This window comes from Oryza sativa, chromosome 6 (genome assembly GCF_034140825.1).
Source record: "Oryza sativa Japonica Group chromosome 6, ASM3414082v1".
Classification (NCBI taxonomy): domain Eukaryota; kingdom Viridiplantae; phylum Streptophyta; class Magnoliopsida; order Poales; family Poaceae; genus Oryza; species Oryza sativa.
In genome coordinates this window covers 30670338-30692879 of record NC_089040.1, presented here as the reverse complement: position 1 = coordinate 30692879, position 22542 = coordinate 30670338, and the positions used below count along the sequence as shown (strand labels likewise).

At 45.3% G+C, this 22542-nt stretch overlaps 4 protein-coding genes and 1 pseudogene across 5 annotated transcripts; 3 read left to right on the top strand and 2 right to left on the bottom strand.

Annotated features, from left to right (window-relative positions):
- Positions 1-7016: 7016 nt before the first annotated feature.
- Positions 7017-9728, bottom strand: LOC4342005 (protein NRT1/ PTR FAMILY 8.3-like; annotated as a pseudogene).
- Positions 9729-12364: 2636 nt separating this feature from the next.
- On the top strand, positions 12365-15706 carry LOC4342004 (uncharacterized). 2 transcript variants are annotated; one of them, XM_015785959.3, is made up of 5 exons: positions 12365-12497; positions 14278-14425; positions 14502-14776; positions 15024-15084; positions 15301-15706. In XM_015785959.3, exons 2-5 carry the CDS (start codon positions 14332-14334, stop codon positions 15318-15320), a joined length of 450 nt encoding a protein of 149 aa, XP_015641445.1. In that variant the 5' UTR covers positions 12365-12497; positions 14278-14331; the 3' UTR covers positions 15321-15706. The 2 variants fall into 2 exon arrangements, with proteins under 2 accessions (XP_015641445.1, XP_015641444.1); XM_015785958.3 differs by having other exon boundaries at positions 15024-15161.
- A 106-nt stretch (positions 15707-15812) lies between these two features.
- On the bottom strand, positions 15813-16392 carry LOC4342003 (non-specific lipid-transfer protein 2P). Its single transcript, XM_015785961.3, has one exon. The coding sequence runs from the start codon at positions 16280-16282 to the stop codon at positions 15998-16000; it is 285 nt and encodes a 94-aa protein (XP_015641447.1). The 5' UTR covers positions 16283-16392; the 3' UTR covers positions 15813-15997.
- Positions 16393-17232: 840 nt separating this feature from the next.
- Positions 17233-19834, top strand: LOC136351039 (pentatricopeptide repeat-containing protein At4g21065-like). The gene is made up of 2 exons (XM_066311267.1): positions 17233-19628; positions 19702-19834. Exon 1 carries the CDS (start codon positions 17277-17279, stop codon positions 19512-19514), a length of 2238 nt encoding a protein of 745 aa, XP_066167364.1. The 5' UTR covers positions 17233-17276; the 3' UTR covers positions 19515-19628; positions 19702-19834.
- LOC4342002 (pentatricopeptide repeat-containing protein At3g03580) lies at positions 19823-22290 on the top strand. The gene is made up of 2 exons (XM_066311268.1): positions 19823-19962; positions 20100-22290. Exon 2 carries the CDS (start codon positions 20375-20377, stop codon positions 22154-22156), a length of 1782 nt encoding a protein of 593 aa, XP_066167365.1. The 5' UTR covers positions 19823-19962; positions 20100-20374; the 3' UTR covers positions 22157-22290.
- Positions 22291-22542: the final 252 nt, after the last annotated feature.

Genomic DNA, 22542 nt, shown 5'->3' with positions numbered 1-22542 from the left:
ATTTCTCCAACAATGACAATTGACGGTAAGATCAAGTAGACCATTTTTTGTTCATTCTACTAGCTGTTGCTTATATAATATCCCTTATTCCTTTTGATTTATTAATCATAGTTTTTTTTTAAGGACGGATGTAGTACTACTCCCTCTAGTTCTATAATAATTGATGTTTTGGACAAAGTTGAGGTCAAACTTTTATAACTTTGACCATCAATAACTTTAAAAATATTTAGTTTAAAGAAACTAGGACAACATATATAGATTTGTCTTTCAAAGCACTATAATAAAAGTAAACATGCATTTATTTATTTTGTATATTATAATAGGAAAATAAGGTCAAAAATATATTTTGTAGACCGTGCCATTGTCCAAAACGTCAATTAAAATGAAACCGGAGGGAGTACTAGTCTACTACAGTATAGTGGAGAGCTTGTGCTGTACTGAGGCCCCTGTTTAGTTCCCACGCAAAAACTTCTCACACTGTCATATTGAATGTTTGGACACATGCATAGAGTATTAAATATAGACAAAATAAACTAATTACACAGATTGCGTGTAAATTGCGAGACGAATCTTTTAAGCCTAATTGCTTTATGATTCGACAATGTGGTGCTACAGTAAATATTTGCTACTGACGGATTAATTAGGTTTAATAAATTCGTCTCGCGATTTACGTGCGGAATCTATAATTTGTTTTGTTATTAGACTACGTTTAATACTTCAAATGTGTATCTATCCGATATTGAATATTTTCCTCTACTCTTGGATGTGACATGCAAATATTTCAGTCCCAAAGTGACCCGTGACATCATGTTCTTGACTTTTGCTCAGTGCAGCAAATTGAGAAAAAAAAAACTGCACAAATTGCCAACCATACTACTCCTATACGTGATGTAAGAGTACTAGCTAGCACCTCATCTCTTTGGGTTTTTTCCTCCTTTTTTGTGGCCGGGCCCTTTTTTACATTGTTTTTGGGATTTTTTTAGCCACTAGTTTTAAAAGTTCAGATTTTATTATTACACTAACCGTGCCAACAAAATAAAGCCAAAATCAGGTGTAAAAAGCGGTAGAAAAGCGTGTGACCGAGACGGTGAGGGCAGTACGTATGCACATTGTTGTTGGTTTATTAGGGTCTCCTCTCGGGCATGACTAATAACAATGTGCGACCTCGAATCTGATCTCGGGTAGAAGTTTAGGCCATTCCCAACCCAATAATTAGAATGGTGTTCATAGCATTAAATAAGCTGTCATATATGATGAAAAATGATGTGACAAATGAATAAATGAGGAAAGAGAAGAAAACCATGAGTCTTGCATGAGACATGGTTTCTACACAACATCCAAGACATCATGTGAAATAAGTAGCATTAAATTTAAGTATAGAATAATGGTGTTTGTATTGGAAGAATGGAGTCTAGTAGTAGTTTTTCGATGATGTGAAGTTTATGAACACTATGTGTAGTGTTTTGGGTTAGGAATGGCCTTAGGTAGGTTCTTTCCGGATCCGGCTTCTCTGACTTTGGACGGAAAAAGCATAGAAGAATAGTAAAGTGTGCCTGGTGCTACAGTTAAAAACAGTAATTTGTAGTGATTTACTGTAGCAACAAGGGAAAAGCTGTGAAATTACAGTTCACGGTTACTATTCATCGGACTACTGTAGCGATGGATCTCGTCCGTTTGCTGTGGATCCGACGACTAAAAATTCTTCCGAAGTTACAGCACTGTAGCTCTGTGACTTTACATGTGTCCAGTCAGAGGATCCAAATCCATTCTTTCCTAAAGCTAAACTGAATAAAACATCGAAGCACCTTGTTACTGGTTTTTTTTTCAAGTTTTTAGTATATTGTGTTTTGATTTTATTTATCCGTTAGTTTTAAGAGTTGAGATTTTATGATTACGCTGAGTGCGGCAGCAAAACGAGGCCCATCAGGTGTTAAAAGGCGGTACAAAGAGCGTGTGAAACAGTGAGTGGTGTCATTGGTTTGCTGTTTTGTTTTTTCAGTTTTCGGCACATGATTTCGGGATATTTTTGCTCATAGTTTAAGAATTGAGGTTTTATGATTACGTTGTGTGCGACAATAAAACAAGACCTATCAGTTGTAATAGGCAGTAGAAAATCGTGTGAGACAGTAAGTGCAGTAAATCCATTCTATACGATCAATAAAGTATAAATTCTATAATATAACACTGACAAAGCTCAAAGCTCAGTTCTTTAATATATAATCGAACAACTTGTTTTTTATTTATATACCATTGCCGCCAACCGTTAATCAAACACCGTTAAGAGGAAGAAAATATTCATTTTACCCCTACGGTATCATGCGTGCTTATAGATTTAATTGGTCATGATCCATTATATTTTTTTATTAATGAAAATTATAAGTCATTTATCTTTTTATTATCCAAAATTATTTGATGTGACATGGCATTGTGCAAAATAGTGATGATATATGGGGAAGAAAATGGTTGCTCAAGGTCGATTTCGCATCAAGTTGGGACCTGTTCTTTCAAATTTCAATCACGGTTGATCTGATCCGGAGCGGTCGGTGGTGCTGGATCCGATCGATCTTCGGTTTGCAGAATCGAGCACGTGCTTTAATTTCTTTATCTCCTTGTGTGTTTTGGTTAATTAGCCGTGTGGATCCTTTCATGTCAGTGTAGATTTTAGTTCCTTTTCAAATGATGCTGTGTGTGGCCAATAATCCATGCAAAAAGTACTACTAGACGAGGTTCATTGGATTGAGATTGTGAGAGTTGTGCTATTTCTTTTGCACATCGTAATTTCTGAAAATGAGATTAGTCAAAGAAAAGAGAGAGATAGAGAGAGAGATGATGTTGCCTGTCTTCACAAAAAAAAACACCTGGATGTTTTTGGTGGTGCATGTATGCAAATGAACACCTTGTGTATGTCAGACATGTGCGTATCTTTTTTTTTTTTGCGAGGGAAGGGAGAAATATATTACTCAGCCAGCATCGTCATTGACGAGCTGTAAAATATGGTTACAATTGTTCTCTAACCAGATTTCAGAGATATGCTCGCAACGAGCTTTATTAGCTAGCCAGTGACTAATGCGATTTTGCGAGCGCTGAGCCTTGTTAAGCTTGATCTCCCTATTCCCTTGGACCAGGTCCTTAATCTCCCTGACGATAAACGCCTCCGTCGACATCACCTTCTCCGTGCTCTGAATCAATAACATTGCCTCCAGACAATCGGTCTCCAGGACAATGGGGAGGAGGGTGTACTGAAGCCCCAGAATCAGTCCCTCTCTACACGCTTGAAGTTCAGCTTCTAGAGCGCTATTACAGCGCTCCAAGTGGCGACTAGAGGCAAAAAAGGCCCTCCCTGTGCAGTCACGCATTACCAAGCCAATACCCCCAATTCCATTCCGGCTATCATACGAACCATCAATGTTAACCTTCATCCACCCTCTTATCGGTTTCTCCCACCTACAGACCCCATCATTTTTCATCCGCGGCTGAGCTTCAGGGAGAATTGGGGACGTATTAATCACATGCTTCCCTTTCACAAGATCAATGTGGGGATGTTGCTTTATCACTAACAGCGAGTTGACATAGCTTTCCAAAAACCTTCTAGACACCTCGGTTGGTGGCGCCGGTTTATCATGAACTATTTCATTTCTTACGAACCAGTTACGCCAGAGCACCATAAGGAGCATTCGATGAAGGTGAGCCTGATTCATGTCTAAAAGATCAAACATCCTGTGTTTAAGACCCGCTGAATTACCCTTTGTCGGTTACATGGGATCAGGAGTATCATGACTAGAGGTTTGAGGCAGACACAATCGCACACGTGGCCTGGTACCCCCGAGGGACGTCGGGCCCGAGGGTGATGTGTTCGCCCTCCTCTTAGTCCCCCCGAGGGGGTCGGGCCGCACCCCCCTCGGCCCCGAGGGCCGAGGCGCCCCGACCCCTCGTGGGTTTTTGCTCCGCATGTATGGGTTAGGTGAGCACAGTGGGGCTCACCTAACCACATTTATTGCGGTTGGGCTGAGCGTGTCACGCCGTATGTAACGCAGTGCAGTGCACTCGTTTATCCGGTCTGTGACCAGTCTCAGACCGGTCAGATCGCGGGTTAGGTGGCGACAGGCGATCTGACGCACGCCTCGCCCCATCCCGTCAGGACGAGGGCTTCTAGGCGCTCGTCCCCAGCTGGAGCTAGCGTGTTACCTCCCAGAGATGGCACGTTAGTCCTGGTCAGATATATGCCAGGCTTCATCCTAACCATTACAGGCAAGATGTTGTGTGAAGAAGGGCGAGCATGTAGATTGCTAAGCTGACACGTGGTGGACAAGAATGACCGACGTGACTGGTCTGATACCGGTCATGTCGTCAGCAGACAGCCACGATTCCACGTCGCGCCTGCTTCCGGCGGAAGTGGAGGTAGGTATGGGCCGTCCCATCAGAAGGTCATTCGGACGGCAACCATACAAGTCTCCGTCTGTTTATGAAAAGGTGGGGTAAGTCCCCACAAAAAAGAGAGAAATGGTGCATGTGGTATCCCCTTAAGATATAAAAGGAGGACCTTGCCCACTGAGATGGGGACTGGACTTTTCCAGATTAGAAACCCAGAACAAGGGAGAGGCTGGCTGATACTTTGTAGCTCCTTCATACACAGATCTCCCAAAACACAGGAGTAGGGTATTACGCTTCTCAGCGGCCTGAACCTGTATACATCGCCCGTGTCTTGTGTGTTTCCTGTCTCGCGAGCCTTCCACATACAGAGAGCTTAGAATCTCTCCCTGAGTCCCCGGCCGAACCGGCAAAGGGGGGCCTGCGCGGTCTCCCGGTGAGGAGCCCCACGCTCCGTCACCCTTGCCGGGCGAAGAACAGTGTAGACCCTCCATAGACTTGAACAGTGCCCTGGAATGCGGACACCACAGCAAGGCATGTGTTGTATCTTCACTATCCACTCCACAAATAGTACAGGTATCAGAGCTCGCCATCATCCTCTTCTTCTTATTCACCATGGTAGCCAAACAGTCGGAAGCTGCTTTCCATGCGAAAACCCTGACTTTGTTGGGCACATTACACTTCCAAATGTTGTCCCAGGCCTTCTTCATACTCACACCCGAGGAACTCGAACTCTCTTCTTCCTGGGCCAACTGCTCAGCGAGCTTGTATGCACTTCTTACAGAGAATCTACCATTCTTATCCGGGTGCCATGCAACAAAATCCTCCTCCTGACGAGATGACGGCCTGATTTGTAGAATCTTTTCCACATCTATTGGTAGGAAGATACTTTCTAACCTGTTCACATCCCAGCTTCCATCCTCTCGCATAAGTTCAGACACCCATCTAAGCCTGCAATTATTCCTCAGCGTGATAGGCCTTCTTGAGAGGTCCCTCGGAACCCACGGATCTCTCCAAATACGGACCGAGCATCCATTGCCAATTCTCCAGATGATACCTTTCTTAAGCAGATCAAGTCCATGCTCGATTCCTCTCCATCTCGGGGATGCATTGCCACTGAATGGAGTATCCGTCAACGAGCCGTTAGGGAAATATTTCGCCTTTAGCACCCTTGCACACAAACTGTCTGGATTGTCCAAAAGACGCCAGGCCTGCCGGGCCAAAAGTGCTTGGTTAAAGAGTCTATAGTCTTTGAAACCAAGACCACCGTATCCTTTCGATCTTGTGATCCTATCCCAGGCCTTCCAGTTTGTTTTCCTCACTCCTTTATCAGCTCCCCACCAGAAATTGCGTGTTAGCCACGTTAAATCATCACATACAGAGTCCGGGAGTTTGAATACCCCCATCACGTATACTGGGATGGCCTGTATGACTGCTTTTATCAACACCTCCTTGCCCCCACTGGAGGGGAAACTGTCGCCCCATTGTAACAACCTTTTCCAGATTCTATCTTGCAGGGACTGAAACTTGCCTTTACACACTCTGCCCTCCGGGGTCGGGAAGCCTAAATATTTGTCCTCAAAACTATTGTTTGCAACCTGAAGAGAGGCCTTTATCGCCTCCTGGACATCCGTTGGAGTGGCCTCTCCAAACATAATGGAACATTTAGAAGGGTTGATAAGCTGTCCTGTACTTGATTCATAGCTGCTCAACACCTCTTTAATAACATCCGCTTCTTCCGTTTTTGCCTTAATAAACAGCAAGGTATCATCAGCAAATAGTAAGTGTGATATGCCTGGGGCACGGCGACACACATGCACGGGGGAAATTGCACCCTTCATCACTTTCTCCTTCAGTAACAGAGATAAGCCGTCTGCAACAAACAAGAACAGGAACGGAGACAGTGGATCGCCCTGACGGAGTCCACGAGAGGGAGCAAATGTTTCGAGCAAGGTTCAATTGAATTTGATTGCATATCTCACCGTGGTTATACACTCCATAATCCAATGAGTCCACCGATAAGCGAAACCCAGTCTATACATTGACTGCTCCAAGAACTTCCAGTCAACTCGATCATAAGCCTTCGACAAATCCAATTTATAAGCACATGCAGCTTTCTCCTGCCTTCTATTTTTCTGGATGAAGTGAAAACATTCAAAGGCAGACATGTGCGTATATAGGACCATATTGGGCCATCAAAAATTAAGTAGCGATTTCTAATCATTATATTTTTTAAATAAATAAATTCCATTTAAGGTATAACAATTTGGTAGGTGAATATACTCTAATAGGAACACCTAAAGGGGCGTCCCTGTCATTTCCTTATCTTACCGACTCTGGCAGTATTCATGGGCCTACTTGGGCCGTGGCCCTTAATTAAGCCAGTGCGTCTATTAGAACCAAACTTCAAATGACCTACCCGGATTTTGCGACCTTCACCGACATGACTTTGTTGCCGCTATGGCTTTGCCATTTACACGAGCCAATACGTTCGTGGTTTTGACATGTGTATAGCTTCGGCGTTTTGTGACTCCTTGCTGCGTTTGAGGCGCTTCTCTTTTAGTGGTCCTTTGCCACCTCACAGCTCTTCACCACTTCTATAGTTCTGTGGCTTCACCATCCTTCAACTGTCCTAATGGAAGGCCTAATACTCTGTCTCCAAATATCACATACCAAATTAGCTTATGACAATTTTATACGTATTACCGCAAGAATCCGCGGGTAGCCCGGTTTGCAGGGCTGGACCCAAGCCTCGAGTCACCTGGGCCATGCCCCGAGGCTTAATATTGCGGGTCCATTAAAATGTATTTCCTCCGTTTCCCAATATAAGTATTTCTCACATACATATTGATATTAATGAATCTAGATAGATATAAATGTCTAGATTTATTAATATCAATATAAATGTGAAAAATGCTAGAATAATTTACATTGTAAAACGGAGGGAGCGGATTTTTTTTCCACCATGTGATTACCATGCAAAGCCTAACTCTCTGTTGGCTGATCCGGGTCTTGGGCCAGTTAGCATCAAGTTCTTCGGCCCATCAATGTGCATCGGCCAGGATTTGTGCCTCCCGAAAACAAGCCCTGAAATATCAACAAGCCTTCCTTGATTTGTTGTACCTCTTGGCACAACACGTAAACGCCAGAAGATCGAGGCAACCGAGGCCGGCCATCATCCAGAAGAAGCGATCAAGGTGCCCCTCGTTGAGATCATCGGGGATCCACCCCGGCCGGCCGCCGCTCGCCGTCGCCCACGACACGGCCGTCACGATGACGGAGCTCAGGTAGTCGCCCGCCGCGACGGCGAGGAGCCCGAGCGCCGTGCACACCGTCTTCATGGCGGGCGGCGCCTGGCTGTAGAAGAAGTCCAGCTGCCCGATGGTGGCGAGCAGCTCGCCGGCGCCCACCAGCACGAACTGCGGCGCCTGCCACAGTATGCTCGCCGTCGTCCGCGCCGCGCTGGCGCGCTTCGTCTCGACCGTCGCCGCGGCGGCCATGGCGAGGCCGACCGTGGCGAGGCCGCCGCCGATCCTGAGAAGGTCGGAGATGCCCTTCTCCCTCCCGGTGTGCTTCCTGGCGGCGGGCACGAACACGCGGTCGTACAGCGGGATCAGCACGATGGTGGTGAGCATTTGGAAGGCGGCCAGCGACGCTGGCGGGACGCGGAGGGCGCCGACGTGCGCGTCCATCGGCATGCCCTGCTCGACGAACGTCGACTTGGTCTGCGCCGTCCCGGTGTAGAAGAAGGCGATGCACGCCCACACGGGCAGCATCCTGACTAGAATCTTGAGCTCCTCCACCTGCGTCACCACGCAAAGCCTCCATGGATTGCGCGGCGCCTCCTCATCCGACGCCGTCACGACGGCGGCCTTGTCGAAGAATCTGATCATGGCAGATACATCTCAAGAATTCGGGAGCTGAAAATTAACCAACACGGCACATCGACATAGAAAAGAAACTAACTCGAGATCCGTGGTGTGTTCGATCCTCTCAACTCCCTTCATGGAGGATGCGTCATCCGGTAGCTCGTAGAGAAGGGCCATGTCGCCCGGCGCCGCGACGTTGAACTTGCGGACGGCGGCGACGGCGACCTGGCAGACTCTGGTGAGCGGGCTACCGCGGGTTGTCTGAAACCTGTACGTCCGCGACGCGGCGACAAGGCAGGAGAGCCCGACGGCGAGGACCATCGCCGGAATCCCCAATCCCAATGCCCACCCGTAGTGGCCTTGCACCCACACCAAGCCGGTGGCGGATATCACGGCGGCGCAGTTCATGGTGAATACGTACCAGTTGAATAATGACGCCTTGCTCGCGCGCTCCGATGTGTCGCCGGCGTCGAACTGGTCGGCGCCAAAAGACATCAGGCACGGCTGCAGCCCGGCCGCCCACCCCGAAAGCGATCATGTACAGGCCAAGAAACAAGACGAACTCTTGAGCTGAAGGCATGGACAGTGTTGATGAGCTCTCGATCAGCTGCGGCAGCAGCGCCGAGAGAGACGCCATGAGCATCCCCTGCACGAACGAAGCAGAGAGTGACCAAACCTCAAACCTGAGCTGAATTCATGGCGGGATGCAGTGACTGATTGAAGTGGGGGGATCTTAGCAAACTGACAGCGACGCCGACGCAGCAGGCGACGACCATGGTGCGGTACCTCCCCCAGTAGGAATCCGCGACGACGGCGCCGGCCAGCGGCGTGAGGAAGCAGGTGGCCTTCCAGATCGACACGTTCTTGGCGGCGGCGACATTGCTCTGATGCAGCTGGGTTGTGAGGTAGGTGACGAGGTTGTACATGATGCCATTGTTGGCAAGGCAGTAGCAGAACTCGGCTCCTATCCACAGCAAGCACAATTAATAAGCATATATCGCCTCAGTGGAGACATTAACCAGGAACAAATTGGCAAGAAGAAAAGTTTTAATCAGTAATTAAGTGATTAATTCTATACCTAGAATCGAGCGGCATGCTCTCCATCCACCAGTGCGATGCTTCAGCGCCGGGTTGCCATCGATGTCAAGTGACCCATCCGAGGTGTATGCTTCTTCTACCTGCAGCAACCAAAATCCACAGCCATGTTAACACTGAGCACTAAACTAATTCGGGAGCAAAGCTCAGTAACTCAGTCCATGGCAGTAAACTGAAGAGGGAAACATATTGGATAGCGGAAAATTGACATGAACACAGACCTCGGGTTGGAGCAGCGGTGCTGCGTGTTCTTGCTGCTCGGTGGAGGCCATGGCGAATTGGCGAGCAAGCAGCACCAGGGAAACGAGCGAATATGTCCCACAGCTCTATCAGAATTCAGAGACCACAAAAAGGAACAGAAAAAAAAAAGGATACGATTCGTTCTGGCCGGAAACAAGATCCTAGAAGTGTGGAGATTACTGTGTCATGCATAATTGATCCTGCTTTTTGCGACGTTGACGCTTCGCCATTTGGGTGGTTTGTTTGTACCGCCTATTTCTCTACGAGGCGAAAATCAACAAGATAATTAATTGTTCATGTACTGTTTCTTTTACTACCTTAACTAGTTAAGTCCTAAAATATAAGTATTTTTTACTCTGACATAATATCCGATATGCTATTTTGATCAACAATATATTACGATAGTTTGTTTAATAATAAATATAGTAATATCAATTTTATATGATTAATCTTTTTTTACTATTAATAGTCAAAGTTGAAAATGTTTGACTTATGACTGTGTACTAAATATGTTTATATTTTAGGACGGAGGCCGTTGACCCTTTTGATTTCTTCAAAATCCACACCGCTAGTGGAGGAACTGAGCTATGAACTTATTTTTCAATATAAAACTTTAGTATCTATAAGTATTTTATGGATAATCACAAAATAATTATTTTCTTTTACTCTTGGATGCGACGTGCGGATATTTTTGTCCTGGGCTTCTTCCCTTGATGATCGGCGTAACGTAATATATTGATATTAGTATCGCCTCGATCGCTTTGGTATTTCTATTTTTTTTTGCTGGTCTCTTTTGGATGACCACATGAGTCATGAGTCATGACCATGACTTTGATGCGTCATTTGGTTTGCTTTTCCTTGTTTTCTGAATTTTTTTGAACTCTTGGTTTTAAGAATTGAGATTGCGCGAATGTGCCATAGATATGACTTACGAGACAATAGATGTGTTTGTACTCCAAAGATGCTGTTAGGAAATTATGTTTTTCACAATTCCATATGCAAGTTCTTTTTTTCGGATTTATTTGTTGTTATGACTCTATAATGCGATGGCATTGAATGTCCTCATGTGCTTCACGTTGAAACCGAGTTGCCATCTCAGCTGCGACCTTTGTCTTATCAAAAGACAGGAACTAACAGCCATCGTGCGAGCTACTCTGCGTTGGTTAGTCAGGTTCCCAATCCATATCTCTCGTTTTTCACACGCACGTTTTTCAAACTGCTAAACGGTGTGCTTTTTATAAAAAATTATATACAAAAGTTACTTAAAAAAAATCATATTGATCCATTTTTAGAAAAAAAACTAATACTTAATTAATCACGCGTTAATGTACTGCTCCGTTTTTCGTGCGTAGGGCATTAGTTCCCAGCTGAGGGAGACGAACACATCTTTAGTACTTTCTTTTTTAGTGAATTGCATATTGGGTCATCATTTCTTACCAAACTTTCACTTTAGACCGCCCCTTATCCTATGTTTTCACTTTGGGCTAGCTGGAGTATTTCCTATTGTTGCATTTTACACCACCTTCTCCATCTCTTTCACCGTGTCTTCAAACTCCGGTCTATCAATTACAGTGCATATGTATGGGGTCGTCCAAGCTTCGGTTTGCTCATGGAGCATAGTAGCAGCAGGGCTTGGCAAGCTAGCTACCCCTTTGTCTGCTCAGTGCTTGAGTAGAGGAAGCAAGGCAAGGTAAAAGGCTCTTGACTCTTGGTGGTAAACGGCGATGAAGGCACTGTAAATCAAGGTGTCAGTAAAATTCCTCTTTCGTTGCTTTCAATTATTTTCTTACTTGATTTATTTACCATGTCCATTTCGAGTTCTCTCCGCAAATTCCCACCCTGTGATTCATTGATGAGCTTGAGCACATCACGGCTGCAAGGGCATAAATCAAGCTTGCTGCACAAGCTTTACGGCTTTACCTCCACTTTCACCTGTCCTCCAGCATATACATCAAACTGATTTAAGCTTGACTTGGCCACCAGGGACGGGGAGTCTGGAGGAGGAGAGAGGAGATTGAGACAATGGCATGTGCCCCTCTAGTCCAAATTAAAATTTTTGGTAATAATACTTGGTCTTAAGTGAAAATATGTACTAATACTTGGTTCATTGTGAAACTTAGGCAAGAAAACCTAGCCCAACATGTAAGTCACTCTTGTTTTTTTTTTCCATTTAAGCTACTACACATAGAGAAATTATCTTTCTAGACCAGCCCAAGATAGGCCGACCAAATTTATTTAAGATTAAGGGTCATGTACAAATATATAAGCTTTTCAACTCCAATAAGAAACTATCGAAATAAATGTGCTTTCAGTAATGACTTACACGCTTCTTTTTCTTGGACTACATAAGTACCGGAATGATACAATACTCTTTGACTAATCAGCACCTAAAACATCCCTTAGAATCTAATAAGGCATGTCTCAACAAACTGTGGCTTTATTTTTTAAACTAGTGCCATGCCTACGCGTTACAACAAAACTAAAATTCTGTGGGTAATTTTTTTTCTATCAGGTTTTTCGGTTAATTTTTATGTCAAAACACAGGAGTACGAGGGTGGTGGAGGACGACAACAACTCTGCTCTGAAAAAGAAAAGAAAAGAAACTGCAGCTTCTTCTTTTCGTAAAACATAAAAGAAAAGAGAAAAAAGAAAAAGCAAAGGAAAGAAAGCTGCAGTGACGCCGACCACTACACCGTGCCTCATCTCGACCGTCCATCTGTACACTACAACGGTCTCCAACCGTCGGATGCTCCCCTTTCGTTGTCACCTCCCTCCCCATTGTCTCCCTCCTCACTCTATCCCATCTCTTCCCCGTTCCCACTTCGCCGGAGCACCACCGCGGCCACGGCGCGCGACGCGAGCACCCACCCCGCCGCCGCCGGCGGCTGACCAACTTCCTCCTCGCCGCCTCCCAATCATCTCGAGGTAACTGAATCCCCCGACCTGTCTCTCTCTGTTATCTGATGCCCATTTCCGCTCCAGTTGGGATCGGCTCTTCCGAATCTCAAATCACGGTTGATCTGATCCGGTGTGTCGTGGTGGATCCGTTCGTCGGTGCGTAGAATTGAGAACGTGCTTCGTTGATTTCCTGATGTGTTTTGGTTCGCCGTGTGGATCCTGTTGTCCGAATGGTGTTTTCGGCACAGATTTTAGTTCATTTCATATGCTTTGGTGCTGCCAAGTACAGTACTTAGTGTAGTTGTTTGCCTGAATATTGGATGAGGAGTTGAGGACAGGTTATGGTATACTAGTACTTGGGAGTTGGGACTTGGGAGAGGTGAATAACAGTAGTCCTTCAATAAGTTACAGATAAGAGCTCGTACAGATAAGAGTTATACTAAGGGCCCGTTTAGTTCACCAAAATTTTTTCCCAAAAACATCACATCGATTCTTTGGACATATGCATGAAGCATTAAATATAGATAAAAAGAAAAACTAATTACACAGTTATGGGGGAAATCGCGAGACGAATCTTTTAAGCCTAATTAGTCCGTGATTAGCTATAAGTGCTACAGTAACCCACATGTGCTAATGACGGCTTAATTAGTCTCGAAATATTCGTCTCGCGGTTTCCAGGCAAGTTCTGAAATTAGTTTTTTCATTCGTGTCCGAAAACCCCTTCCGACCTCCGGTCAAACGTCCGATGTGACACCCAAAAATTTCCTTTTCCCCAACTAAACACACCCTAATTCTTTGCACATCGATGTCTCTGATTATAAAATAAAACAAAAGGACAAAAACAATGATGTTGTTGCTTGTCTTCTAAAAAAACATGTGCGTGTTTGTTGTTTTGTGTGGATCCATATGACCACCAGGTGTATGCCAGCCACATCTCACATGGGACCATATTGGGCTATCTCGTAGTGATTTACTATCATAATATAGGTTGTTTTAGGTACGAATATATGATTCTTTAGTCATATTGGCATTTTATTTCATACCATTCTGATTGACAAAACTACTTGCATCTATTCACCATGTCGTAGCTCATAACTATACGGATTGTAATTTCAATTTTGCAATCATTATTGACCTATTGTGTCTAAAAATATTATGAATTGAGAAATATATCCTTCCAGAAATAAACCTTGTTATGATTTATGAATTCTAGGCTGGTATGTGAACTAAGATTGACAGTTGCTGCAAAAGACTTGAACCTTCACTAACCTAGCTGAACCACTTTTATATTGCAGTTGAGTTATAATTGTAGTTGGTCTTAGTTTGCAAGTTACTTTCTGTGATGATCATAAGTTCAAGCGACTCTTAGTTTAATGACTCTACCTTGTAAGTCAAGGAGATATATTTTGTGCTCACAATTTGTACCAAACATGATATCTTAGTTATTCATTATTCCGTCTTTTTTTTTACCTGTGGCCCTGCCTATATGTTGAAGCTGACAAGTAGAAAACAAAAGGCTGGTTTGTTTGTTCCCTTTAGCTTGTTTGTTTCTACCCTTTTGGGGTTTGTGTTTGTACTGCTTTTAATTTTCTTTTTCATTAATGAAATGATATGCAACCCTCCAGTATATTGGAGAGGAAAAAAACAAAAGTTACTTACTCTTCTTAGTTTTATAAGTTAGTATCTGCAGTTCTGCACACTAAATAGTACTCCTAATGGCAAGTATTTATTTCACCTTGTTTATCTGCCTTGTTTTGAGTAAATGATCTCTTATGTCAATGATACTTTGGCTCTCATGATCACACAGATTTTAACTGAACTCCTCTCTTGAACTTCACGAGTTTTTGTTCAACAAAGAACAATGGAAGGCCGGTCCCAGTTGAATCCAGATGCCAGTCCTTTCATACCTTCCTCACTAAGTCTTTTCACATACAATGATTCTAAGAGACAAGCAGGTGAAACTGAAACTGAAATAAATTACAAATCTCCGGGATTTTTGCATGAACTGAATTGGACTAAACATTTATGCAGAGTCATCCTCGATGAACGATCCTTCTGCTAGAGCTTGCCGTCCTTCCATGTGCGAGGAAAATGATATGGATCCACTTGCTTTGACCAAATCTGTCCTTTTAATGTTCCCGAATATCTCTGAGGAATTCATTGATGAGTTACTCCAGGCAAATGAATTTGACATATGTCTCACGGTTGATATGCTTCATGAGCTGAATTCACAAAATATGCTTCATGGTGATGCCATAATGGGCTTCCCAACATTCCCAGATGTGAAGAAATTTCACGGCAACCTAGTATGCATATTTCTCTTCTTCTTTTTTTTTTCTTTATCCTTTTTCCTTTCACAATCTGTACAATACAACTGCTTGCTATTTTCTTTCCCGTTACAATAGTTCATACATATGCCGTGCTTCACAAGGGTGAAGGCAACTTCTCTAAAAAAAAGGGTGAAGGCAAAGCTTACACTGTTTGTGCCCTCTGAACAAAGTAATTGGGCAGCATTGATTACAACTTCTCTTATATTTCGGTTTATCACTGCAGGGCCTACCTGATGGTGATTTGTCTGAAAGCAACAGCAGTCTTGATCAATCTCTTCAGAAGGGTATGTCACTGACGACTTCTGGTGCGAAATCTGCCTCGGCAATGATTCCAGATAACATTTCTCTTCATGATAAACTGGTATACAAAAAAAATCTGTATTTGTGATTTTTTTTTTGGGTATGACAACATAAAAAAGCAATATCTGCAATGCAATTAACCTCATAAAAGCCTGGAATTCTTGCTTACAAACTTTCCCTGATTGGCTTATTTACTGCAGGGTGTACAGAAAGACGATAAGCCAGCAATTGCTTCTACCACAAATTAATCTGCAATGCATCCTGCTGTAGATTCTGTATTCTTTTACTGCTAGTTTGGGTGCCTGACTGAAAGTAGTGCAAAGTGCAGACAGTGCAAAACTGCAAACAATGATTGTCTTCTTAATCCATGTTTGAAGGACTACTTGGTTTTCTGGGTTTGAGCTTTTGAAAGTGTGCATCGCAGTTTCAGTTTGCTTGTTAGTTGTTACCGAGAGTTGTATAGGTCTTTTGATGTATTCGTCAGTCACTATTATGTACTCTGAACCCAGTGGATTGTGCAGCAGCGGCAGCTCTCGTGTACCCCCTGCGAGTGCTACCTATGGTTGTCAAATTTACCACAGAATTAGCAGTCACACTTGTTAATTACATTTCTAGTATGAATGTTAGCAGCCAGCCATGCGATAGATTGTTGAATTTGCTGAACTCTTTTCTTTTATGTGTAACACAAAGCAACATAACAACAAGATTCCCATTGAAGAGATAGCAAGCATAGCAGAACTTCATTCATATAGCCCCATACATACGTGACAGTGAACTGAAACATGCACACAATGATCATGGCTGCCTAGCTAGCGGCAACCACGTTTATTTACTAGCAGTAGCAGTAGCAAAACTGCACAAGCATTAGTACTAGTAGAGTAGTAGCAGCAGTTTAATTTAGCAGTTGGCCTTGACGTTGCACGCCTTGACGGCGCGCTGCGCGCTGGGGCTCGTGACGTAGCTGCGGTAGGATGGGTCGCGCGCGTACTGGCACAGGCACGGCTGCTGCGCCCGCAGCTGCACGCAGCAGCCGGGCGACGGCGCCGCGCCCAGCATGATCGCGCTCATGCACGGCGACAGCGCCGACGGGTTGCACCCCGCCGCATCCGCCGCGCCCGCCGCAAGCAACAGCGCCACCGCGTACGCCGCCGCCGCGCCGCCCTTGCGGTTGATGCCCGCCATTGTATGATGTGTTGCTCGACTTGGCTCTTGGTTTTGCTAGCTTGTGATGGAGATCGATGGAGAGAGCGGGATGGTGTGTGACTGTGTGTCAGTGTGCGTGTGATGGGATCGGCTGCTTCGCGCGGCGCGCGGGTATTTGTAGCGTGCAGTGGATGGGCGAATCATGGGCGGCGATTGGCGCCGTGGCATGGCCATGCCGGGTACGTGCATGCACCGTATACCAGGACGGCAGGGACGCATGCGCGGTGGTCGGCAGGCGTCGTCTTAGTGAAATGTTTGACGTGACAAAACACAATAAGTATGTGTATGTCTTGTTTGACACAACTCTGATCCCAGATTCACGATAAATTTTGAAGTTTGTATGTTAAATTATAGTGGTTTAAAGTTTTAAATTTTATCTCGAAACAAAATGATTTATCCAAATATTATCAATGTAATTATAGATCTAGATCCATAGATTTGTGGAATTAGGAATACTCAATTCTAAGAAATCTTAGATCCGGAGCTATGCCAAGCAAGGCCATACGTCTGGTGGCTCGGCTTAGTTTTATTTTGTTGTTTACACATAGGCCCGAAGATGAAGATTAAGTACGAGCACGCAAATGAGAAAACTATTAACAAATTATTAATTGAGTTTTAATTATTTTAAATTTAAAAAAATATTTAATATTTTTAAAAAACTTATATATAATTTTTTTCACAAAATGTACTATTTAACAATTTTTAAAAAATGTGATAACAGAAATCGAAGTAAAAACTGTATCTTAATCAGATTCAAATGGCCCTAAAGCTGCACTGTTACACTTACACTATACTACTGTAGGATTATTAGGCCGTATGTACCTTCACCTGCAATGCTTCCTACCAAAATCGGCCTGTCACGGTGAGACGGCCCATAAAACCAACGTGGATTGAATCCTATATGGGCCGTCCAAGCGGCGTAACAGAGCGTCACAAGCGCGAGCGCACGCAGAGCCCGCGGAGTGGCCGCGACATGCCGCCGGCGCCATGGCCGACGCCGCGCACCGTCCGGCAAGCCGCCGAGCTCCACGCCCACCTCACCACCTCCGGCCGCCTCCTCCACCCGCCATCCGCCCACCACCTCCTCAACTCCCTCGTCAACTGCCTGCCCCCATCCGATCCCCTCCACCTCCGCTACGCCCTCCACCTGTTCGACCGAATGCCCGCCTCCACCTTCCTCTTCGACACCGCCCTCCGCGCCTGCTTCCGTGCCGGGACCTCGTCCGGAGACCCGGACATCCCCTTCGTCCTCTTCCGCCGGATGCGCCGCGCGGCCGTCCGACCAGACGGGTTCACGTTCCACTTCCTTTTCAAGTGCTCCTCCTCCTCCCGCCCCCGCGCCCTCCTGTGCACGATGCTGCACGCCGCCTGCCTGCGGACCATGCTACCGTCTGCCGCGCCGTTCGTCGCGAATTCTCTCATCCATATGTACACTGAGCTTGGGCTTGCTGGCGATGTTCGACGGGCTTTTGACGAGATCCCTGTGAAGGACGCGGTTTCCTGGACAATGGTGATCAGTGGGCTGGCCAAAATGGGCATGCTTTCTGATGCGCGGCTCCTTCTGGCTCAGGCTCCAGTGAGGGATGTGATCTCGTGGACAAGTTTGATTGCTGCCTATTCTCGTGCTGATCGGGCCAAAGAGGCTGTTGATTGCTTCAAGAACATGCTTTCTGAAGGCATTGCACCGGATGATGTTACTGTTATTGGCGTGCTCTCAGCATGCTCACAGCTCAAGGATTTGGAGCTGGGCTGTTCACTGCACTTGCTTGTTAAGGAGAAGGGGATGTCGATGAGTGAAAATCTTGTCGTTGCGCTCATTGACATGTATGCGAAGTGTGGTGACTTTGGTCATGCACGAGAGGTTTTTGATGCTGTGGGTAGAGGCCGAAGACCTCAGTCATGGAATGCTATAATTGATGGATACTGCAAGCATGGCCATGTTGATGTTGCACGGTCTCTGTTTGATCAAATGGAGGTCCGTGATATCATCACATTCAACTCAATGATCACTGGGTACATCCACAGCGGCCAGCTTAGAGAGGCGTTGCTATTGTTCATGAATATGAGGAGACATGATCTGCGTGTTGACAACTTTACGGTGGTGAGCCTTCTATCTGCTTGTGCAAGCTTAGGTGCATTACCACAGGGCAGGGCATTACATGCTTGCATTGAGCTGAGGCTGGTGGAAACAGACATATACATTGGTACTGCACTGCTGGACATGTACATGAAATGTGGGAGGGTCAATGAGGCAACCATTGTTTTCCAACGTATGGGCAAGAGAGATGTTCACGCTTGGACTGCTATGATCGCAGGTCTCGCATTCAATGGGATGGGTAAGGCTGGTCTGGAATATTTCTACCAGATGAGGTGTGACGGCTTCCAGCCTAATCCAGTTAGCTACATTGCTGTTTTGACTGCATGCAGCCACTCATGTCTATTGAACGAAGGCCGCCTGTACTTTGATGAGATGAGAATCTTGTACAACATACATCCTCAGATTGAGCACTATGGCTGCATGATTGATTTGCTGGGACGCAGTGGGCTTTTGGATGAAGCAATGGATCTTGTTAAGACCATGCCCATGCAACCGAATTCTGTCATATGGGCATCCATCTTGAGTGCTTGCAGAGTCCATAAACGCATAGACTTAGCTCAATGTGCCGCTGAGCATCTTCTGAAGATAGAACCTGACGAGGATGCTGTCTATGTCCAGTTATATAACATATGCATAGACTCTAGAAAATGGGAAGATGCGTCAAAGATAAGGATGTTGATGGAAGAAAGGCAAGTTAAGAAAACTGCAGGTTATAGTTCTGTTACTGTGGCTGGGCAGGTGCACAAGTTTGTAGTTAGTGACAAATCACATCCACGGATATTGGAGATCATCGCAATGCTAGAGGAGATCTCACACAGGTTAAAGTCAGCAGGCTATTCGCCGATTACATCACAGGTAACAGTGGATGTCGATGAGGAAGAGAAAGAACAGACACTGCTAGCACACAGTGAGAAGCTAGCCATTGCTTTTGGCCTCGTTAGTCTAGCACCAAACTTGCCGGTTCATATCATAAAGAATCTCAGGGTATGTGAGGACTGCCACTCTGCAATCAAGTTGATCTCCAGGCTTTGGAACCGGGAAATCATAGTCAGAGACCGGAGTAGGTTCCACCACTTCAGAGAGGGGGCATGTTCTTGCAACGATTTTTGGTAAATACCATTTTATAGTACTCCATGTTTTTGGTGAAAAAGCTGAGGTTTAGGAACATTGTAAACTGGAGTTGTTCGCATTAGTTTGGAATTGCACTTGAATTTCTGATCAACAAAGGTACTCTTTCTTCTCCTTAATTACACTCTGGTTGTCATGTTGATACTCTGTTACCAGTAATATGCGTTTTCAGGAAAAAGAGGTCAGCTGTGTGCCTGTGTCACTGAAAGCATCACAGCAGTGCTGCTCTCAGTTCAATCCCCAGGGTTGGTAGTTGATGGGCTTTGTGGGCTTTTTGGATGGGCCAGCCAACTATCTTCAGGCCTTTAGGGGCAGACGACGGAAAGCAAAAGCAGCCAGACAGAAGGGTCGTCTTCCTCCTGCCGCCCAGCCGCCGTGATGCTCCTGTGCTCGTACGCCCAATCCCGTCGTCCCCGGCTCCCTTCTCACTGAGGTAAAAATCCAATCTTGCCGGCTCACCCCCCTCCGCCTAAAAGGAGGAGCAGTTCGTTCTTCTGTTTCCCAAGTTGGATTGCGCTTTTCTTTTGTTTTATTTTTTCCCCTGATGTCTTCTGTATGTGGGATACTCAGGATGATGCAGAGATGCCAAACGAAAGAGATCCGTTCCGACGACGGTTGGTGATGGCGGCGGCAGTGATGAAGCCACCGAGTTGATAAATGATGCGGTTCTTCGTAAGGAATACTACTGCTGTTTCTCTTCACTGGGGGAACTCGCTGTTAGCTGATGGAAACTGGAAGTATGGAACAGTGTCACCTGCTCCGGAAATTCTTCTGAACTGGCCTTCTCCCCTTCGCATTCCTCTTTGTTTGACCCATCATAGTCTGTGGAAAGATCGTCTGTGACCATGGCTGTCCGAGACGTCGCGTCCTTGAACCGTATGATCACAGGCTTCATCAGGGACGGCCTTGCTGATCGGGCCCGTGCTGTCTACAGGTGGATGGTCGCTTCAGGCATCAGGGAGACCCCTCATACCTTCTCTACAATCCTGGGAGTGTGCAGCACTTACGAGGCACTGCAACTCCATGGCCGGGTGCTGGCCCTAGGCTTGTGTTGCAATCCATTTGTTGGATCTGCGCTTGTTAATCACTATATGCATGTCGAATCACCACATGCTGCCCTCTCATTGTTCCGGGAACTGCCGCTGCAGAACACAGCCATGTGCAATGTGGTACTGCGTGGCTTGGGCAACCTGAAGCTGACTGAAGAACTTATCTGCTGCTTTCTTGATATGAGACGGCAGTATTTGGAGCTGAATGGCTTATCCTATTGTTATGCCATGAAAGGGTGCTATCAAAATGGTGAATGGCTAGAACAAGGCAGGCAACTCCATGGAGTTGTTCTCAAGGCTGGGTGGATTCCATCCAACATTTTCCTGTCAAATTCTCTTGTAGATCTTTACTCTGCAATTGGAGATTCAGTGGACACAGTGAAGGCACTGAATGATATCCTGTCTGAGGATGTCATCTCATGGAACTCCATTTTATCAATGTACGCTGACAGAGGACATATGAAGGAAGCAGTTTATTACTTGAAACAGATGCTTTGGCATGGCAAGATGCCTTCAGTTCGCTCATTTGTTTCGCTCCTTGCTTTGTCTGGCAAAACGGGGGACTGGCAACTCGGAGTTCAGATACATGGCATTGTTCATAAGCTTGGATTCAGTTGTAGTAGTGTGCATGTTCAGACTACGCTCATTGATATGTATGGGAAGTGTTGCTGTTTTGATCATTCATTAGCAATATTCAATGAAATTCCAAGTATTGCACTGGAGTGCTGCAATTCGCTGATCACATCATCGCTTGGCTGCAACATGTTTGATGCTGCTTTAGAGATATTGCATTGTATGATTGTAGAGGGAGTGACACCTGATGATGTGACTTTCTCTGCAACTATGAAAGCCATATCTTTGTCAGCTTCACCAAGTTTAACCAGTTGTCAAATGCTACATTCTTGTCTTGTTAAATTGGGATTTGAAATGGACATGGCTGTGTGCTCCTCCTTGATCACTGCTTATGCCTGCGCTGGTCAACTGAGCAGTTCACACTTGATATTTGAAGGATTGTTGGATCCAAATGTGATATGCTTCACTGCTATAATATCTGCCTGTGCTCGATATGGAGATGGAGCACGAGCAATGGAGCTATTCGATCAGATGGTTTCTAGTGGCCTGAAGCCTGACAATGTTACCTTTCTGTGTGCAATTGCAGGATGTGATCAGGCAGGAATGTTTGAAGAAGGACGGCTGGTGATTGAACTCATGAGAGCTAGCCGTGAGCTGGATCCTGATGAAAGACATTTTGCTTGTATGGTCAACCTTCTCAGTCGAGATGGTTTTGTGAAGGAAGCAATGGAAATGATGGAACAGTCCCCATTGAGACACTACACCAAGGCATGGAGCTCACTTCTTCAGAGCTGCAAAGCACATGGTGAAAATGTGCTGGGAAAGAGAGCTGCCAACATGCTGATAGATGTAGGGAGAAAAGATCCAGCCACCACTTTGCAGGTATCAAATTTTTTCAATGATATTGGGGACAGAGAAACTGCTTTAAGGATTAAAGAGATGACAAATGTGAAGGAAGTGAAGAAGAGCGGTCACAGCTTAATTGAGGTCAGTCACCGAGCTTAGCACTTGGAATTAAAACCATATCGGCACCATGGATTATCTACTAGTTTGAGATAAACATTTGCACCGCATAAGAAGGTTCTCTTGCCATCCAAAAAAGGCAGCGAGGATCAGATCCTCACACCACATTGCATCGCTTGTTACTCTGTTTTTGTGGTAAAAGATGTTCGTGGCAAGGTGCCTTTTCTATTTGGTTGGGCCTGGAATCAATGGTTAAATCGTGTAACTGCCATTGCACGTTATGAGCACATCTGCCAAGTGAACCTCTGACTGTTCTGACAGGTCTGAAATTATTTTCTATGCTTATTAATACAATCCAAACAGGCTTTTATCAGATTTCCGTTGGTATTGATTCAGCTGTCTCCCTGATCATTGCAGGAGACTATTTT

What these genes read in the sequence shown, in the direction of transcription:
- LOC4342003 (XM_015785961.3), bottom strand. Translation starts at nt 16,282, where the DNA reads ATGGCGGGCATCAACCGCAAGGGCGGCGCGGCGGCGGCGTACGCGGTG.
- LOC4342002 (XM_066311268.1), top strand. Translation starts at nt 20,375, where the DNA reads ATGGCTGTCCGAGACGTCGCGTCCTTGAACCGTATGATCACAGGCTTC.
- LOC136351039 (XM_066311267.1), top strand. Translation starts at nt 17,277, where the DNA reads ATGCCGCCGGCGCCATGGCCGACGCCGCGCACCGTCCGGCAAGCCGCC.
- LOC4342004 (XM_015785958.3), top strand. Translation starts at nt 14,332, where the DNA reads ATGGAAGGCCGGTCCCAGTTGAATCCAGATGCCAGTCCTTTCATACCT. An exon ending in AGAAATTTCACGGCAACCTA is followed by an intron (nt 14,777 to 15,023) that starts GTATGCATATTT and finishes TTATCACTGCAG; the next exon opens with GGCCTACCTGATGGTGATTT. An exon ending in TTTCTCTTCATGATAAACTG is followed by an intron (nt 15,162 to 15,300) that starts GTATACAAAAAA and finishes TATTTACTGCAG; the next exon opens with GGTGTACAGAAAGACGATAA.